The sequence below is a fragment of the Pseudonaja textilis genome, chromosome 3 (assembly GCF_049901715.1).
Source record: "Pseudonaja textilis isolate UNSWEBS1 chromosome 3, rPseTex1.2, whole genome shotgun sequence".
Taxonomy (NCBI): Eukaryota; Metazoa; Chordata; class Lepidosauria; order Squamata; family Elapidae; genus Pseudonaja; species Pseudonaja textilis.
In genome coordinates, this window is record NC_141992.1 from 78,336,779 (window position 1) to 78,356,904 (window position 20,126).

The following is a 20,126-nucleotide window of genomic DNA, read 5'->3' on the forward strand; positions in this document are numbered from 1 at the left end:
CGCACTGCCCTTTCAAACCCCCTTCCCCCCTCCCTTTCTGTTGGCAACTCTAAAAAGACCATAGAAATATTTTATGAGTTGGCATCCTCCTTTGTATAAAGCTATCCCTTCTTTTTACAAATTTCAGATCTCTGAAGATCAGATTGAAATAAGCACGGATGCTTTTTTATTTCACTTTTTTTTTAAGGAAGGGAGAGGTTTTTCTGCTCTTTGATTTGAAGGGAAATTCAGACTATGCCTTTCCAAGTCGAAATGGTACACCCAAAAGCTATAACACTGCAACAGAACAAAAACTAAACAGCGTAAAACAAGAATGGATACTAAAAGCACATAATAAAAAGGAAAAGGAGCAATTAAATATCCAGCCCTGTTCAGTTATAGCACAGGCAAATAACAATGTTATCTTGAAACATTCTCCTTGGCCTTTGCTCTTTTTGTTAACTTGCTTTGGTCAACACAGATAGGAAATGTCAATGCCAAAGAATATAAAGCAACAGCAAAATGGTTGGTCTATTCATTGTTAAAATGAATTACCTGTGTGCCCCCCCGCCACTGAATAAATTTAATTCTACCTTTCTGGTAGTGATCTACATTTCTGCCTTCAAGGACAATATCTCAACAGATTGCCAAAAGTTTTAGATGGCATCTATGGCATCATTTAATTGCTACGGCCCTAAAAATGGTCTGTTTTGACAAAGTATATATTATTTATGCAAGTAAATAATGCTTTTTAGTACTCTTGCATAAAATTCTTGATGTTTCTCAATGTTCAAAAGACTTCGTGGCTCTTTTGCTATCATTGTTCTAGAAAAAAAGGGGCAACACCTTAGTTACTCTACGGAGTTTCAAAAGTCATTTTTGGCTTTTCATGACACATTTCCAAATCCCCTCCCAGCTGTTTACTTTTAATCAGACATTCCCAGCTTCCTTGCTAGCTGTCTACTTTGATGAAACAGCTACTTAGTGTTTGAAATCCCTGCACCTTATTGTGAAAAAGAAAAACCAGTTTGCTGCTGTGAAAAAATTAATTAAGACAAGCCTTTTCTGCAGTGGTCTCATCAGAAGTGTGTGTACTCCCATTGGATGTCATTATTTTTCCTAATTACTCAAGAAAAGGCTATTAGACTAGGGTTATTAATTAAGGGGAAAGTGTTCCAATTTCATTAAAAATTGCTAATGGAGACAGGGCTTTTGTATTGTGTTTCCTTTAGGTATGTGTTTTTGAATACACACACTGCAACATTGATAGCAGAGGCTGTTAAGGCAGGCTTATATTTAAACCACTTCCACTTATAATATAAAGGCACCCTGTGCCAGAAGAATAAAACCAGTAATCAGCTCAGTGGTTTCCCCTGATAGCCTCCTTCTGAGCTGACTACATCTTGGGTTTTTACTTCAGTTGTGGGTGTGTGGGTTGCTATTCCAGTCGACTCTGTTGACTTTTCCATTTTGGTGGCATCTGGTGAGAAAGGCATCAGTTCCCTAGTACTGTTACACAATCTCTTACTTTGCATCAGACTAGGAAAGGGGTCTCCAAACTTGGCAACTTTAAGACTTATGGACTGCAACTCCCAGAATTCTTCAGCCAGCATAACATGTCTTAAAGCTGTCAAGCTTGAAGACCCCTTGACTAGGATATTACCTTCTCTTCTCAACTTCTCATCCAGTCTTCTTGCATCAGGAGCAGTTATAGGTAGTCCTTGACTTGAGGCCAACAATTCTGTTGTTAAGTTTTTGCCTCATTTTACAACCTTTCCTGCCACTGTTGTTAAGTGGATCACTGCAGTTATAAAGTTAGTAACATGGTTGTTAAGTGAATCTTGCTTTCCTATTGACTTTGCTTGTCAGAAGATCACAAAAGGCAGTCACATGACCCCACGGCACTGCAACTGTTATAAATAGGAGTCACTTGCCAAGCATCTGAAATCAAGTCACCTTGAGGGTGCTGCAATGGTTGCAAGTGTGAAAAATGGTCATAAGTCACTTTTTTCAGTGCCATTGCAATATTGAATGGTCACTAAATGAACTGTTGTTAAGTCAAGGACTACCTGGTGGGTCCGTATGCAAAGTTAGGAGAAAGAAAGTTTCAAAATAGCTGTCATGGGTGATTATGTTTAGCCATAAATAATTTTGAATAATTTTATCAGAAAGCAAATTAGTTATCTCATCAACTCCACCTTTAGTAGAAATCCTATATTACCCTAGTATGCTCTCCTCTTCCCTCTCCTCATGATCAACATCATCATAGTCATAGACTAGAGTAACAGAGTTGGAAGGGGCTTGGAGGTCTTCAAGCCCAACCCACTTTCAGGAAACTCTATACTATTTCAGACAAACGTTTATCCAAATCTCTTCTTAAGAACCTCCAGTGTTGGAACATCAACAACTTCTGGAGGTAGGTTGTTCCAATGATGAATTGTTCTAACTGTCAGGAAATTTGAGGGAATTATTTGTTTAGCAGAGCAATTATTTGTTTAACTCTGTTAAACAAATAATTCCCTCAACATTGTCCAACTATTTACTAAGTCTGCATTATTATTACCATTAATCTTCTCATCGTTCCTATCGCTCATCTTCTCCCACTTGTGACTGTATGGCTGTAACTTTGTTGCTTGTCTCCTTACGATTTATATTGACTGTTTCCTAGTATGACTTGATTGCTTCTTTGTACCCTATGACTATCATTAAGTGTTGTACCTTATGATTCTTGACGAATGTATCTTTTCTTTTTATGTACACTGAGAGCATTTGCACCAAGACAAATTCCTTGTGTGTCTAATCACACTTGGCCAATAAAGAATTCATTTGTTCGTTCGTTCATCCATCTATCCATCCATCCATCCATCCATCCATCCATCCATCCATTTATTCATTTCTCCTTACTTCTAGGTTGCTTCTCTCCTTGATTAGTTTCCACCCATTGCTTCTTGTCTTGCTCTCAGGTGCTTTGGAGAATAGCTTGACTCCCTCTTCTTTGTGGCAGCCCCTCAAATATTGGAACACTGCTATCATGTCACCCCTAATCCTTCTTTTAATTAGACTAGATATATCCAATTCCAGCTGCCATTCTTTATATGTTTTAGCCTCCAGTCCCCATCATGATCATTGTTTTTGTAGGGACTTTCTGACAAACTGAGAAACTTTCTTTCATCCTGTATATGCTTGTATACACAGTATGTAATCTATCATTCCAGGCCAGTAGGCTGATTAAAGTGAATAACCCCATATAAATTACATATTAGACTTACTTGCTTAGTTTCTATGATGAAAGGGAGAGGCTAAATATAATAAGATGTTATGACATTTGGCACGGATATTCATTATAGCAGAGCAGGTACTTTAGCAAAAAACGTTCCTCTAAAAATACTGCTCTTAGTTTTTAAAAACTGCTTTGTTTGATGATGAACAAACAGCTGATACAGTGTTGGCAACTAATGGAACTTTGCAAAATTGTTGAGCTGTGTAGAATTCAAAGTTAGGGCTGTGGTAATACAACTATTTAAAAATGTTTAAAAGTAATGATATACCATCTCTTGATTGGAAACTCACCTGATAAAGTCAACTGCAAAACCAATAAGAGAATTGCTTTTTATTTCTTTCATTCTCTCATTCTTTCTGCAATTCTTATTTTTCATCAACACATTTTGAGATTTGTTCATTTGACAGCTATAATATTTTTTCTCTTAGTGTCCCCAGTACCCAGTACCCAGTATTTGGAATGGTGGGATTTTGTTTAATCACCAGCTTAGTATCATCTGCAAATTTGGTAAGTTCCTCTTCTATTCCCTCATCTAAGTCGTTAATGAAGATATTGAAGAGATATTGAAGGGCCTAAGATGGAACCTTGTGGCACCCCGCTGCTTAGTTCCCTCCATGTAGACTTAGACCCATTAAGGACTACTCATTGAGTACGGTTTGCAGCCAGATGTGAGTCCATCTAGTGGTGGTGCTCTCTACTCCACATTTTTCTAGCTTACTAAGAAGTAGGTTGTGGTCTACTTTGTCGAATGCCTTGCTGAAACCTAAATATATTATGTCCACAGTATTTTGCTGGTCTACTAATTTAGTCACTGTGTTGAGGAATGAAATAAGATTGGTTTGGCATGATCTGTTTTTAACAAAGCCATGCTGATTGCTAGTTATTACTTTACTTGTTTCTAGATGTTGGCAGATCAGTTTTTTTTATTATCTTTTCCAGTATCTTCCCGGGTATTGATGTTAGGCTGATTGGTCTATAGTTTCCTGGGTCTGTTTTTTTTTCTCCTTTTTTGAAGATGGGAACCACATCAGCTCTTTTCCAATCCTCTCCAGGATTTTTGAAAGATATGGTGAAGTGGTTTTGAGATGACCTCTGCCAGCTCCTTTAAAACTCTGGGATTTAATCCATCAGGCTGCAGTGATTTCTTTTCATAAAGATCAGACAAGTGTTCTCTTACTATTTTGCTTATTTTAACTTTTATTTCTGGTCTGTCTTTTACAGTTATGTTTTTGGTGGGTTGAGCTATAATTTCTTTTTGCATGAAGATGGATGCAAAGAATGAGTTAAACAGTTCTGCTTTCTCCCTGTTGCCTATTACTTCCTTGCCATCTTCTCTCTTTAGTGGACCAACTGTTTCTTTGATTTTTTTCTTGTTATTTCTATGTTGGAAGAAACTTTTTAAAAAAATTATCTTTGACTTTTGTTGCAAGTCTTTGTTCATTCTGAGCCTTTGCTATCCTGACTTCGTCTTTGCAGATTCTGGCTATTTGCTGATATTCTGCCTTAGTTGTATGTCCTTCTTTCCTTTTTCGTACTTGTCCTTTTTTTCTTTCAATTTGCCAAAGAGATCTTTGTGCAGTCATGCTGGTTTCTTCTTGGATTTCTTGTTTTTATTTCTCAATGGTATTGTGCTGGTCTGGGCTTCTATGATCATACTTTTTAGAGTTTCCCAAGATTCTTGAGTTGTTTTCCCCTTTAGGATTTTCATCCACGGAATCTTTCTCAAGTTCTGAGTTTACTGAAATCAGCTCTTTTAAAATCCAAGACTCTGGTGTCATTATGTTCTGTTGCTTATGTTTGTGTTATGTTGAATTCTAGTATGACATGGTAACTCTCACCCAAGGTTCCTGCAGTTTCAATGCCCTCTATCACTTCTCTGTTTGTAAGAAATAAGTCCAGTATGGCTGTCCCTGTAGTTTCACTCTCTACCTTTTGGACAACAAAGTTGTCAGTAGGTTGGTTAGGAACTTATTTGATTTCTCACTTGGTGCAGAATTAGTTTTCCAATTGATATCAGGATAATTGAAGTCTCCCATTACTATTGTTGTGTATTTCCTGCATATGTTTGTTATTTGGCTGGCAAAAAGGACATCTATATTTTCTGCTTGATTGGGTGGCCTATAATATACACCTATGGCCGTGTCATTCTTTTTTTCTTTTACATTAACCCATATGTATTCTAGGAGGTTTTCATCTTTGGTTTCATGCATTTCTGTAGCAATATAGTGGTCCTTTATATACAGTGCAACTCCACCTCCTCTTTTATGGGGTCTGTTGTTTTTTTTTGAATAGTTTGTATCCTTCTACTAGTATGTTCCAGTCATGGGTTTCATCCCACCAAGTTTCTGTTATTCCAACTATATCATATTTACCTTCATATATTCGTAGTTTGAGTTCACCCTGTTTGTTCTCCAGACTTCGTGCATTTGTATATAGGCACTTGAGATCTTTATGTCTGGCACTGTGTTTACTGTCTACATAACCTGTGTTGTGCCTGCCTGTCCCTACTTTCTTGCCACCTGTTTGATTAGTGCACATGGTATGGCACTCACTATTAAATGCTTGGTTTTGGTTGGCATCAAGGTTGATAATCTTACCTGCACAAACATCTATTTTACATGCACTGGTATCCTTATTAGTTTTAGGTTGCTGGGGACAGAAATGTTCTGAATCCATTAATTCTCTGTCCCTGCTGTTCAGTTGAAATGTTTATCCAGGAAATCTGTGAATTTAATGCCAAGTAACTCAGTCTCTTTCTTTGATGGATGCAAACCATCTCTTCTGTACAGTTTTTCATTGGGCCAGCTGCTGCTAATAATAATAATAATAAAACCAAAGCCTTCCCTTTGACACCACTCCTTTAGCCACACATTAAACTCTGTTACACTCTGCCCTTTCCCTTTTTGTTCCTTGTATACTGGTTGAACCTCTGAAAATGAGGTGAGATGAGCCTACAGCCCATATTACTAAGTTCACACCCCAAACTCTGGAAGTCTTTCTGAACAGAAAGTACATCCTTCTGGGACAGATCATTTGTACCAAGATGTATAATAGCATCAACATCACAGTCCTTGCTGGCATTCTTGACTATCTTAAGAATACACTTCTTGTCTCTGCTGGCAGTAGCACCTGGTAGACACCTGACTTCTTTCAAAACCTGAGTATCCTTTCCTAAATTTACATCCCTTACAATTGAGTCCCCAACCAGAAGGCGGCTTCTCTTTTTGGATGTCTTGCTCTTCTTGTGTGACTGGTGCGTAATACCTGATTCACACTTTCCCCTTTCCAAAGTAAGTTCTTCTAGGACCATGATCCCCAACTTACGTGAGCTATCATTATCACAACTACCTTGACCTGCCACTTTAGTATCCCTATTAGGGTCAGCAAGGGCACTGTATCTGTTATGCTGGGACACAGCAAAAGCTTTGTGTTTATGGTCCACAGCTCTCACCCTGCCAGATCCCACGGTTGTCCATACTGCCCTTTTCCTGTAGGATCTTTGTGGTAGTGGGGCTGGTAGCACGGCAGCTCAATAGATGGCTGGATTGGGCACCTAATTTCTGCTTGGAGAGCACAGATTAGAGATTCTAGATAGGTAATCTGTCCATGTAGACTGGTCATTTTTTTACAAAGAGGACAGGATCCAAGTTTGAAAAGAGTACTACGAAAGGCAGCTATAAAACAAGTATAAAACTGAACTAAGCCAGTCATTTTAAAATCACAGTCTCAAGCGCACTTACCCTAAATGTCTTATTGGTATTCTTGGTTTATAGTTATATGATTTGCACGCCGTTAGGTGCGTGGGCTGCTATATTTCTCCTTTCTACTCACCCTCTGCTTCCTTCACAAGCAGCCAGCAGCTCCTCCCACAGCCTCTGGGAATTTGAAATGCAATGGAAGCAACTCAAACTGCCTATATTCATGCACAGGTAGTCCTTGTTTTGTGACTTCTCAGGACAACGACTGTTTGCAATGACAAAATTGATGAAAAGTAACTTTGTGACCAATATTTGCATTTATAACCTTTGTAGCATCTCTCAAATAGATGCTCACCATTACAGCTAATAGTATATGTTGTCCTGTGCCTGACTCTTTTTTGTCTTCTCTATCTCATCCTGGGCTGGTTTTCTGCCCAGCCCATATTGTCCCTAAAAATAGCGCTAACCACAAATTAACAGGCTCAACTTTGTGACCTGAATGTAGTCAGCCTGCAGCTGCTTCTTGAAATGGACAAAACCTGAATCAGTTTCACATTAAAGTCTTTTGTTTGTCTCCTAAGAGGTTGTCTAGACAAACAGACAGCTGGAGCACATTCCTTTGCATGTGAGTTGCTCATTGTCTGCTTGCTTACTCTCTTGTACTGGATAAAAATGGAAAAAATGGAAACAGTCTCTTGTAATGGATAAAAATGGAAAAAAATGGAAACAGTGGATAAAAATGCAAACAGTAATTCTCTTCTTCCTGTTATGCCAGTCTCTGGGTGACCATTCCAAAGAACAGGAGATGGAATAAAAGGAGCTATACAATCTGCCCTTTTTACTCCATTTCCTTGTGAGTGGAGTTCCATAATCTTCTTACTGTATGGCCTCATCTGGCTGTTTGGGGTTCAGCCTTCTGAAGCAAAGCAAAACCGAAGTAAAATTGTAAGCACAGTTGTGGTCACATAATTTGTCACTTAGCAATTGCTTCACTTAAAGACCAAGTTGCCAGATCAAGTTGCAGTCACTAAACAAGGACTACCTGTAACAATGTATTTAAAGCAAAGCAAGGCTAGGATTGCTCAGAATTCCTTCTGAACAGTTAATATTTGTTTTGCTTTTTCATCTTTTCTTAGAGTTTCACCAGAATATAGAAAAAAGTCAGCGCATCCCAATCCTGCCATGTGCCCATTTATTTTTGATAAGAATATGGCACTGCAGTCATATATCTCTGGACTGAGTGACCTTGCGGTGAAAAGCTTTTATTTATTTCTTCATGTTGGTCTTCTTGTGCCTTATTTACCACAATCCTTTCCATTGCAGAAGCCGACATAGTTATTGTTATGAAGACATGCATTTAGGAAGCCAGTATCCTATGACCAAAAGGGTTACAGTATCTGGGCTTTTATAGAGCAGGTGCTTAGGATTTGAAGACTTTTGAAGGGGACTTTATTCCGCAGACATCCTGGGAACTATAGAACGCTTGAGAAAAAAACATGCTTAGCATATCTTGGTCAAACTATTTTTCTTTGCATCTGGAAGGAAAGATACTAATAAATTGAACAGAACCACATATCTTGGTAGTATAGACATGTTTAGTCAACCCAAGAATGGCTAGCCAATATTCATTTGGAAAGCTCTCATGTTCTAGTCTAGACCGTGTTCTATACAGTCTTATATTTCATATAGAGTTGTATGGGACATGTTTCTGCTCATCCAGTTTAATTTATCCTGTTCTTTGTGATCAGCATTTTTCCAAAACCATGATGACATTTCTCAATAGGATAAGATGGGTTGTTTGATACTGATCTTCTGTTATAATAATGCCCCAAGATCCTAGTTATACTAACAACCTGAAGCCACCCATGGCTTTCAGTGTTCGTATGATGAAAGAAGTTCTTTGATGTATGATATCTGATTCAGGCCTTATTATTTGGATCACATACCTAAGGCTCTGTTTGCATTAGGGAAATGTTAAAATTCAAGCTAAGATACATTTTAAAAATGTATGTCCATTCACTGTGATCAAAATAATAAGATAGTTAGTTGTAATTAAGCACCAAAGCTCTGGACTGTTATCCTAAGATCATCCTTCTTCTCATTTAAAATACTATTCTGTGGATTTCTTGGTGCTCTCTGACCTTGGTTGTCTATTTGTAGATGTTTCATTTACCCAGTTGGATAACATCATCAGTAAAAGTCAGTGATGTTATCTAGTTGGGTATCATTGATGTTATATAGTTGGGTAGCATTACATAGTTGGGTAGTGAGTGAATCATCTGCAAGCAAACAACCATGCTCAAAGAGCAGCAAGAACTCCAGATTTCAACCCTGAGCTACAGATATATTCTTCTACTGAAAATGCTATTCACCACATTTTGAACCTCTAGAAAACTGTAGTGGTGTTATAATATGTTGTTCTCTTTGCTGATCCCTATTCTGCTACAGACTCAATGTCATCTAATTCAGGGGTCCCCAACCACCGGGCCGCGGACCGGTACCAGGCCGTGGAACATTTCCTACCGGGCCGCCGGTTTGCTGGGCGCCGCCATCTTGTTTGACGAGAAAGTGCTTCTGGGTGAGCTCTTCCAGCTGGAAAGCGGCGTTTGGGTCCTGAAGGAATCCTCGCGCGTTAGTTTCATCGAAGGGGGGGGGGGGCTTCGAATGAAACTAAGGCGCGAGGATTCTTTCAGCACCCAAGGCAAGGCGAGCTGAGTGACCGTCCCGAAGTCGTCCTGAAGTGAAGCCTGTCGACAAAGGTACAAAGGAGGATTTGAAGGTGGCGGGGAGAAGCGGGGTACGGCTGGCTGGCCGGCCGGTCGCTCGGCTCGCCTTGCCCTTGTCATGCGTGCTGATGCCAGTACTGGGCCGCAGATCATCTTGTAATGCCGGTACCGGGCCGTGGCACAAAAAGGGTTGGGGGCCACTGATCTAATTTATTTATTCAATTTCTATAGCCGTTCAACTCAACCAAGTGTCTCTAATAGCAGTAGCCTTATTTCCCATATGCAGAGCATGTTAAGGAAAAGAACTGATGGCTTTTCCTGGCTGTATCCCTTTCTCTTCAAAAACAATTAGGAAAATATTTACCGATCACTCCTCTTAGCATGGGCTAGGGCTGAGGACAGGGGTGAGATCCTACCAGCTTAACAACCGGTTTGGTGAGCACACCAGTGGTGGTATTCAACCGGTTCGCACTGGATCGGGTGAACCGATAGCAAGAATTTGGCGTGGGTTGCTGAACCAGTAGTAAGTTCTGGCTGGCCACGCCCCCATCCGGTCACCCTTCCGCCCGATGCTCCATTCGCCTAAGGTATTTTTTTTCCCCTCCTGACAATCAGCTGTGCCGGATTCCCCTTGCTGAGGCCCAAGAAGGCAAAAAATGGAGGGAGGAGCTGAGCCCCCCCCTCCATTTTTTGCCTTCCAGAGCCCCAGAGAAGCCTTAGGGGAGCAAAAACGGCATGTGACTGGGTGGGTGTGGCTTTTTTTCTTGCTTTTTTGCTGCCCCCACCCAGTCACATGGCCACACCCACCAAGCCACGCCCACAGAACCGGTAGTAAAAAATTTTGAATCCCACCACTGGAGCGCACGCCTTGCAAGAAAATTGAAGAAAGACACAGAGAACCTAATTTTGGCTGCACAAGATCAAGCCTTAAGAACAAATGCATACAAAGACACAACTGAAAAGACAGCAACAGACAGCAAATCGGCTCTACAAAGAAGCTGAAGAAACAGTGGACTATCTACAGTAGTTTGTTGCTGCAAGACGATCATACAGACTGACTATAAGCAACGACATGACAAAATAGCAACTAATGGTACATTAGAACATTGGCAAGAAATACCATTCACCTGCAAGCAAGAACTGGTGGGACCAGTCATAATAATAATAATCTCATGAGAACAGTGTTCTTACAAATGTTTTCTGTCATCTGAGTTGAATGGTGAAGGTAGCTCCTCCTTCTTAAAGAGCCAGGCCAGATAGTGTCTCTCCCTTAATTGCCACAATCAAAATGCAAGTATGCAGATTACAGAAATTACAGGCCTGGGATGAGCAACATACAGATCAACAGATTTATTTGCAAATAATTTTCATATAAAAATGTAGTTCTGTTTTATGAGATCAAAACTTTACCTCTGAATTGAATTCCGGGCTAGTAATTTTTTGAAACAGTAGCTGAATCCTGGAACAAAATGACTCTAGGTATGTCCACAAGAAATCTTGTCAGGATGCACAACTGACATATGACTGCAGGGAAGATTCTGTTCTTATGGATACAACTGTTTTCGTGCATTTTTTTCTTCCAACCTACCATGCTTGCTAAAAAGTTTTCTGGGTAATATAATAGGACCTGCATTCCCATCCAAAAAGTAGAGGAACAACCAATTCTCTGTTGAGCTGTAACATGCATCATTCTGACAGCTAGTGCTACCCAATTTGTGATGAATTAATTAAAAAAGGTGGCAGATCTATTGGAAACTCATTTATACAGGAAGGCCCAAGTGTCCATATTAGGAATTCTATGCCAGAGATGCAAATCAAGTAAAAGTAGATCAAACAAACAAATAACTCCCAAATAACTTCTGGTTGATTTAAAGCAGTTCTGCAAAACCTGCTTAAACTGTTTGCTGCCCAGACTAATTAATACTGGCAAGAAATGATTCTGGCTTAAGAAATACTTGTTCACATTTCAAGTACTGGCATTGATGCTGAGATCATTTCCATAGCACTGATTTAAAAACAAAACGAAACATCTCTACAAGTAGCGCAGAACAGAACTAAAGAAAATTCCAATGAATACAATTTCACGGGTGGATTGGTTAACAAACAAATAGTTTTATGTTTCATCAGTCCAGTAAACCAGGACAAAATGTAGAACAGGAGCAAAGGCATGGCCTATGGCCACGTGAAATACAGGAGATAGACTCTTTGGGATGGGACTGAGACAGACTGAGGATGAAGAAATTTGTTTATAGCTTCCAGTATCTGTAAATGGGTCTTCTTGTTCCAAAGGGTAGGAAGCCCGTCCCTCGCCCCAGATTAAAATATTCCTTATTCTTCATGTTAAAAAGACGCAGGGTAGAATATTTCCCCAAAGGAGAAATGGAGAAAAATCTTAACAAAGGCATAAAACAGCCCCATAGGAAAACAGCTTCAAACAAAGAAATGTGAAGAATGTAGGAGTGCAGATTTTGTATCTATTAAGAAAGACTGGGCCAGTCTATTCATAAGCAAAACACCTTCAGCCACAGCTCCCACAGTTGATGGGATTAAGAATTTACATTCCCCCATCCAAATTCTAAGGACAGGACAACCTTTAGGACATAATAGGATTAACCCGCCACCATTGAAATAGTAAAAGCCACAAGGCTGGCTACATTGCACAACTCCCTGGAGCATCTCAATCACAAAATCCCAGAATCCTATAAAGAACCATCCACTCACTCAGCCATTTTGTCAGCCGCCCCAGAAACATTGCTGCTGTCACAGAAGTTTCTGGAAGCCAAATAAACCTTCTTTCCTTGCAGTCAGTCTCCACTTTATTTCCAGCACCTTTCTCCCAGCTTGCAACCGGACTGGATATTTCTTCCAACAAAGGCAAATAGAATGTATGGATGAGACTATAGAAGGGGTTAACTGAATTATGAGAGGCTTTCAATAACTTCTAATATTCTTATATCATCATAAGAAACTTTCAGCTTTGAAGTTATTGTAGTTTCCATAGAATAGAAGAACAAATGTTCTTGTATTTAGTAGGATGGCACTGTCCATGTCAGGAACATCTGATTTTATGAAATATTATTTTCTCTGTTTTTATCTTTTACATTAATACTAAACACTTCCTCTTTCTCAGATCCTTTTGGCCTCTTATTGAAAGGGATTGAATCCTTAATCAAGAAGGATATGCAGTTGCATCGCCGATCCTTTTTAAGTTTGGAATGTGTGACCTAGGCTATAGAAGAAAATGAAGAATACCTCTTGAAAATTAAAATGTAATTTAGAAAGGAAAAGAAAATTGCATTCCACCAATCAGTTGGTCAGATTAGGAAAAATGTCTGATTGATGTATGTGTGTGCGTGTTTATACAGTATGTATGTGTTTGTAGGAGGAATTTTTCTGTCTAAATCAGGGGTGTAAACTCATGTCATCATGGCAGTGTCACATGACGTATCGGGATTTTTCCTCCCTTTGCTAAACCTGGAGGAGGCCTAGCCAGCATGTGATGCATCCGGCCCGCAGGCCGGGAGTTTGACAGCTCTGGTCTAAATCATTTGGGGGAGAAAGAATGAAGCATTTTAAATGTGTTTCCATATATAGTTCATAGACACTGCACAGGACTTCCAGATAAGATTTCACACATTGAACCACACTTTTTAAACACTTCTTGAGCTTTCCTCGTGTTTTTAAGAATCTGCTTCTGAATGGGGGCTTTTATTTATCTTCCAATGCATCCACATCAGAGGTGGTATTCAGCAGGTTCTGACCAGTTCTGAAGAACCGGTAGCGGAAATTTTGAGTAATTCAGGGAACCGGCAATTACCACCTCTGACTAGAGATTTTTCCACTAGCAGCCCACCAAGCCACACCCACAGAACCGGTAGTAAAAATTTTTTGAATCCTACCACTGATCCACATACAGTTTTCTGACTATGAATAGAAAGCTGAGCTGGTATTACTGCAATGGCAGAGTTTGCTGCCTCAAACCTCTCCTGTAAATTAGGACATTTCAGAGATTGCATATATTTCACAAGGCTATAGTTCATGCCTACAGAGAGACATCATCAAAATTTATTTGATTAATGTAACTATTTACATGAATGTGTGCTAGGCCTGACACATACTGAATGCTGACTTTATAGAACAGCCCTCAGTTATGTAAGCTTTCCGTGTGTATCTGACCATGTTGAAATGTACTTTAGATGTGTTCTGGATTATGATCTCTGACTCATTCAAATATCACCAAATGGTGAGACAGCCAGAAAGCTTTCTGATGATTCTGCCTTTCTGGATGCTGATTTACAACTGCTTGGAAGAAGAATGGAGGATTTGCTGTATTTGTGTTTTTGTGTGTGGGGTGTGTGTGTACACACACACATACATACCCAATCACCTGTGGGTTTTGACTTGATTTACAACATGATTTTGTGAACCGAGCAGGTTTTTTTAAAAACTAAAAGCCATTCATGCAAGTCAAATGCCTGGCATTTTATCGACGCAATGTGCAAATAATATGACAAAACTAGAACAACCATCAAGCAGGTTTCTCACCTCATGGTTAATATGCAAATTCTTAACCTTGGAGACAATGGCAATAATACACTCATGACTTTTTCCACATATTTGTCTTGCATAATAATTGTTGCAATATTCTGTTTCCTTGACTCCATTGCTGACTTCAACGGTTCACACCCTAATGGAAAAGTTTCTATTGAAGGGAGATCTTTGTGTAGCTGCCAGTTCTGTGGGCAGCAGACATCTTTATAGAAAATAAACATAACAGCATGTGATAAGTATTTCAAACTCTTAAAATCAAGAAATTGACAATGCCCCGTGATTGTTGTAATCTTTTCACTGGTTTGCATGTAAGTGGATGAAACAGAGATATTTTATTCTGGCAAAGCATAATCCAGTGCTTTGGTTTTCATGAGATTAATTGATCCAGAGGAAACTCTTAAAAGAGTTTGTTTTCTTTGATGTAACTTGTAAAATTTGAGTGCCTCTGACTCCAAATGCTATGAGTCATGAAAGCAGCAGACTTTTGATTTCATTGCTGCATTTATTACACTTGATCAACCATTTCTGCTTTGGGGGGATGTACAGTTGAAGATGAAATACTGTACATTGTTTTAGCATATGTTGGAAGTTAAAACCCATCCCTCTCCTAGAGAAATGAAATAGGATATATTAAAAAGACAGAATATTTCCCCTAAAAGAGAAGTAGAAACTCAGAGAGGCAAAAACTCAGTCCCCCTACCTTTGCTAATGGGCCATTAAGGCCTGGACCAGTCTATTCTACATAACAAAGATCTACCTTCTTCAGGCAGACCCACAATAGGAATTGCCAAAGCACTTTCATTACATCAGCATCCAGCAAGGCTCAACCAAGCCTTAGACTCAGGACAGCCTACAGAGTTGCCCCTGCATGGCCCCATGGGAGTCTGACAACCAATCAGAATACAAGCTCATATTCAAATCCCAACAGAGGGCATAAAACCCAGGGACTCTCAGCATCTCTTCTGTTTTTTGCTCAGGAGCTCCAAGGCATGTGATCCTGTCCACCATTAAACCATCTTTCCAAACAGCCTCCATGTTTCCAGTGTCTTTCTCCCCACTTGGAACTGAACCCAGAAGGATATTTTCTTCCAGCACATAAAAACAAGTTATGGTTAATATAGTGCAATGAAATTACCACAGATAAATCTGCTGTTTAGGATCAACCTCATTCTAGTGCCCTTCAGATGTGTTAGGAGTTCATGGAGCTGTAATCCCAACATCTTTGAAAGGATTTGATGAAAAAATTAGAACGGACAGTGCCAGGATTCCAAGCTGTACTGGAACAGAACAGCAAACATTTGTGGATATTGTTGTTGAGAGAAACATTTACAGAGAGATTGCCCTTGAACTGGGAAAATCTGTTTATTTTCAATTCATGTTACTTTTATATGTGCTTATCCATTGTAAACCTGTTCTGGTTATTTTTATATTAATCTGTGTTTTTTTCTAAAAAGGCTACAGAAAAAAATTAAACTCAAATACATTGTCCATGAGAAGAATCCTAGTTTATTTATTGTATGTACTATTTATCATAAATTATGTTGAGCTTTTTAAAAATGGAAAGCAGTTTACAGATGTTTTAAATTAATATGTACATATTTTATTTCTGACTATTTACATTGACTGACAGTATGGTAAGAATCAAAATTGGCACAATTTTGCAGCAAGGAAAAAATATATCTTTTTATTTTCCTAGTTGTTTTTTTAAACTTTCACTTTGGTTTTACTTTAATTATGTCTTGAGTACAAGTAACTTAATAACATTCTCATCTAAATTTTAGAAGAGGAGATGTACATCAACTTAATTTACATTAGAATTTGCCAGGGCCAGATGTACTGTAAAAACACGAGTTTTTAGATGAAGTTTGTCAAGCAAAGGAAATAACAAATATTTTGCCCTTTTTTGATATGTTTTATCTTGAATCTATTGTCAACGCTTAAATTGTTTTCTGAAAGCTATGAAATGTGTAGTTGGATTTAAAAGTTTTCTCCTAATCCTCAACTAATGAGTTGATTAATCCAGTTTGATAGTCAGGGTATTTTTTTTTCTGAATGAACATGCACAGGATTTCAGAGTTATTCCTGCTCCGATCAGTCAGAATAAAACCTCACAATCAGAATCCATTGTTGACCTGGAATCTGGGCAAAGCCTGGAAGGCGAGTCTGTACAGATGGCACCATTACCTCTAGATACTTGCAGGGCTGTGGAAAGTCCCCAGGAAAACACCCAATGTCCTGAGATGCCAGTGCCCTAAAGAACTGCCCTACGTATCAAGAACATCTTGATATCTTACCTATTGCTTGCCAGGCTTTCTGGGTGATTCCTGTATCTCTTATGTGCCAGCCTTGGAGGATAAGAATCTCTATGTATTTGGGGTATCCTCTCTGTTAGAGGGGCCCGTCTTTATTCAGCTGATTAAACATGTACGCTTAAAGGCAATACTTGGTATTTTGTCTCTATTTTATCACAGGTGGTATTCAGCAGGTTCTGACCAGTTCTGGAGAACCGGTAGCAGAAATTTTGAGTAGTTCGGAGAACCGGCAAACACCACCTCTGACTGGCCACGCTCCCATCTATTCTCTGCCTCCTGAGTCCCAGCTGATCGGTTGGGTCTTCTTTTGTTGCCCTGCACAGGAGAACGGAGCTGGAAAGCAGGTTAGTGGGGTGGGGAGGGAATGGGGATTTTGCAGTATCCTTCCCCCTGGAGTGGGGTGAGAGTGGAGATTTTATAGTATCCTTCCCCTACCAAGCAACGCCCACCAAGCAACACCCACCAAGCAATGCCATGCCCACCAAGCCACACCCACAGAACCAGTAGTAATTTTTTTTGAATCCCAACACTCTATTTTACTAAGCCTCACCTCGAATTAGACCAAACACCATCTTGGGATTTCTGAAGACTGAGGAACACACTCTGTTTCCTAACTAAAATATTTTTTTAAACATCACTTGTTTTCCCTTTCAAATGGGCTAATTAAATAAAACAAAAATGCACTGAAGAAATTTATAACAAGATTCAATTTTTGGAGACGGAGATCCATGTATTTATCTAATTATGCAGTTGTTAAATGATTCTGGCCGTTGCTGTTTTCTGGATATTTTACTTCATATACAAGTACTATTAGTTATCAACCCTAGAGAAATAGGCCTTGTTAATATGCACTATAAATTATGTCCAGCTCTATTTGCGGTGTCAGACCCAGTGATTCTCAATTCAGCTTGTAAAATGGAGGGCTTCCTTTTAGGTATTGGCCGGATTTTGAAAAACAGCCTACAAGAAAAGAAACAGAACAAGTACCTTGGGTCCATCTTCTTTCAATTGACAAGTTAGATCTGAAGCAGAGGTGGTATTCAGCAGATTCTGACCAATTCTGGAGAACCGGTAGTGGAAATTTTGAGTAGTTTGGAGAACTGGCAAATACTACCTCTGACTGGAGATTTTACAGTATCCTTCTCCTGCCACACCCACCAAGCCATGCCCACAGAACTGATAGTAAAAATTTTTTGAATCTCACCACTGGTCTGAAGTAAGGGCGGGAAGCTACATTTGTCTTAATATAATTATAGGCTTCACACATTACTCTGCATGTTATGTGCTGAGAACTCATTCAAATGCAAATACCAGTAGTCCTTGCTTAATAACCACAACTCCAACTCCACAACTCCAACACTAAGTGACACGGTCGTTAAGCGAGACATTGCACAATCACAATAGCTTATGGCTCCACTTCTGCTGCATTTGTTAACCAGACCACCAAGATTGTTCGGCGAGACTTCATGTGAGTGTGACTTGTGATTTTACTGCTGGCTTCTCCATTGACTTGGCTTGTTGGAAGCCATCTGTGAAGTGTGCAAGTGGTGATCATGTTACCTTCAGGATGCTGGGACAGTCATAAATGTGAGAATCAATTGCAAAGTTACTTGTTCAGTGCCATCGTAACTTCAAATGGTTACTTAACAAGGCAGTTGTTAAACAAGCTTTACCTGTACAAATTCATTTCAAGGATGAATATGTCCTAAGCAAGGAATTAGTGCAGATAGTATATATGAATATGCCTAATCAAGAAACCACTAACACTGATAGGACAAGCCACAAATACATAAATGCAGAGCAAACACCACTCCTTTCCAGCACTAATGACATTACTAGTGTGGTAAGGAAACACCTCAAGAAAACAATGAAACTTAGTGAGTACCAAGGACATCACATATTCATTTCAGAATTTAGTCAGGGACTGAAAGACCAGGAACAATGACTTAAGACCAGGAACAATGACTTCCCTTTACATATTCTTTTCTTGAACACTTGAAGTTTATGTAGTATCTCTCCCTCTTATTGCATCTTGCATAGTTATTCTGAAAGTGAAAAACTATCTCTTTGTTGTAAGATTGTCAAACATATAATCAGGGGTGGGATTCTACCGGTTCGTACAGGTTCGGGTGTTAAATTTGCATCTGGTTTGATGAACCGGTATTTCAACCGACCGGCAATGAGTATGAATTCTACGCTGTCTTTCTGTTGCTAGAATTTGCCTTAGAATCTTTCTTTTAATATTATGCCTCTTATTAGTTATTACTGATGGTTTCTTTATTATAAAGAGTAGTTGGATTGGATTTATTAAATTACTCTGCTCATTCAGAAATATATTTTAGTTTGATTAGAGGCCTATATGACTTAGAGGTCATGTCTGGGGGTTATTCATTGTAAAATAGAATTGCTAATCCGTACTTCATGTTTCTCTCCAGCCTTAATGATAGACTTCAATGCCCAATTTCCTAGATTATTCATTTATTAGTTATGTTTATATTTTGTCTTTTATCGTAGAGCTGTAATCATAATTCTAATTACAGCAACCCTGTGAAGTAGCTTGGGATGAAAAAAAAATCACCCCATCAGGTGCTGTGATCAAATGGGGACTCTGGGGTCTGTTTCCAACAGCTTACACTGGCTTTCAACTTCAATAGCAAACTGTGAGTTGATTAACTATTTTTTTAAACAACTAAGAAGACAAATGGTTTATTAAACTCATCACAACAAAGGGGAGAACTTTCTGCTTAGTCCCTTTGGGTGTTACAGCCCTTCCTCAAGCCTTAAAGACTAAAAATATTTTAAATGTGGACTTCTGGTTGCAACTACATTATTTGTTTAAACTTTCCTTAAGTAAGCTTCCCTTTTTTTTCTAAAATCCACATTACAGCATCTCCAGTTTTTGCTTTAAAACAATTCAGTTCTTCCTTTTACCTCTCAAGGAAGAAGGATCATGATTCTTTGGGGAGAAATATCTCTTTGAGGTCCCTCAAATCTTTTATCTCTTTATTTCCAGCCTTTCCCAAGGTGGTATCTTCCCCAAAGTTTGGATTATAGCAATCGTTATTCACAGCCATCATGACTAGAGAGGACCAGATAAGCAAGGCCGCTTTTCCTAGCTGCTTTGCTTCACCTTATAATACAAACAACAAAGCAATACATTAGAATTCTTAACAAGTAAAACTGGGGTGGGGGGGATGATGTTTGAGAACTTTCTTCTCTTTTTACAAAAATAGTAAAAACATGGCATCTTACCTTTGGGCCCTCAGAGTGCAAGAATCCATGCAAGTAGTAGTCTTGCTCTGCCACATCACAAAGGAGCAGGTCAGAGTGTATAGATAAAAATTCCAAGTTAAAAGGATTTTGGGCTTTATTGACGTAAGAAAAGTGGCACGTTGAAGCCTGGCACATTCTAGCCATCTAGCATTGGTTTTAACATGACAACTGCACCAGCACTTCCTGGCCTTACATTAAGCCAATCTGGTAAATATTTAACCTCAGTGTAAATGCAGGGGGTTTGAATGCAATTATGAAATGATTGGAATGTGTGTGCCTGGCAACATCATTGTTCAGGGTAAACACC

General features: G+C 39.2%; 1 protein-coding gene across 3 annotated transcripts in view; it reads right to left on the reverse strand.

The window, feature by feature from the left end:
- Positions 1-20,119, reverse strand: part of PALMD (palmdelphin) — a 79,423-nt gene extending 59,304 nt beyond the window's left edge. The window contains exons 1-2 of one of the 3 annotated variants that reach the window (XM_087930171.1): positions 19,799-20,025; positions 19,478-19,676 (exon numbers count right to left, since the gene is read on the reverse strand). Coding sequence is in view for 2 of the 3 variants with exons in the window: in XM_087930168.1 (XP_087786294.1) it covers positions 19,799-19,854 (56 nt within the window). In the remaining variant the exon portion in view is untranslated. Of the gene's footprint in view, positions 1-17,533; positions 17,694-19,477; positions 19,677-19,798 lie in introns of those variants that run through there. The other 2 variants (XM_087930168.1, XM_087930170.1) reach the window with 2 other exon arrangements.
- Positions 20,120-20,126: the final 7 nt, after the last annotated feature.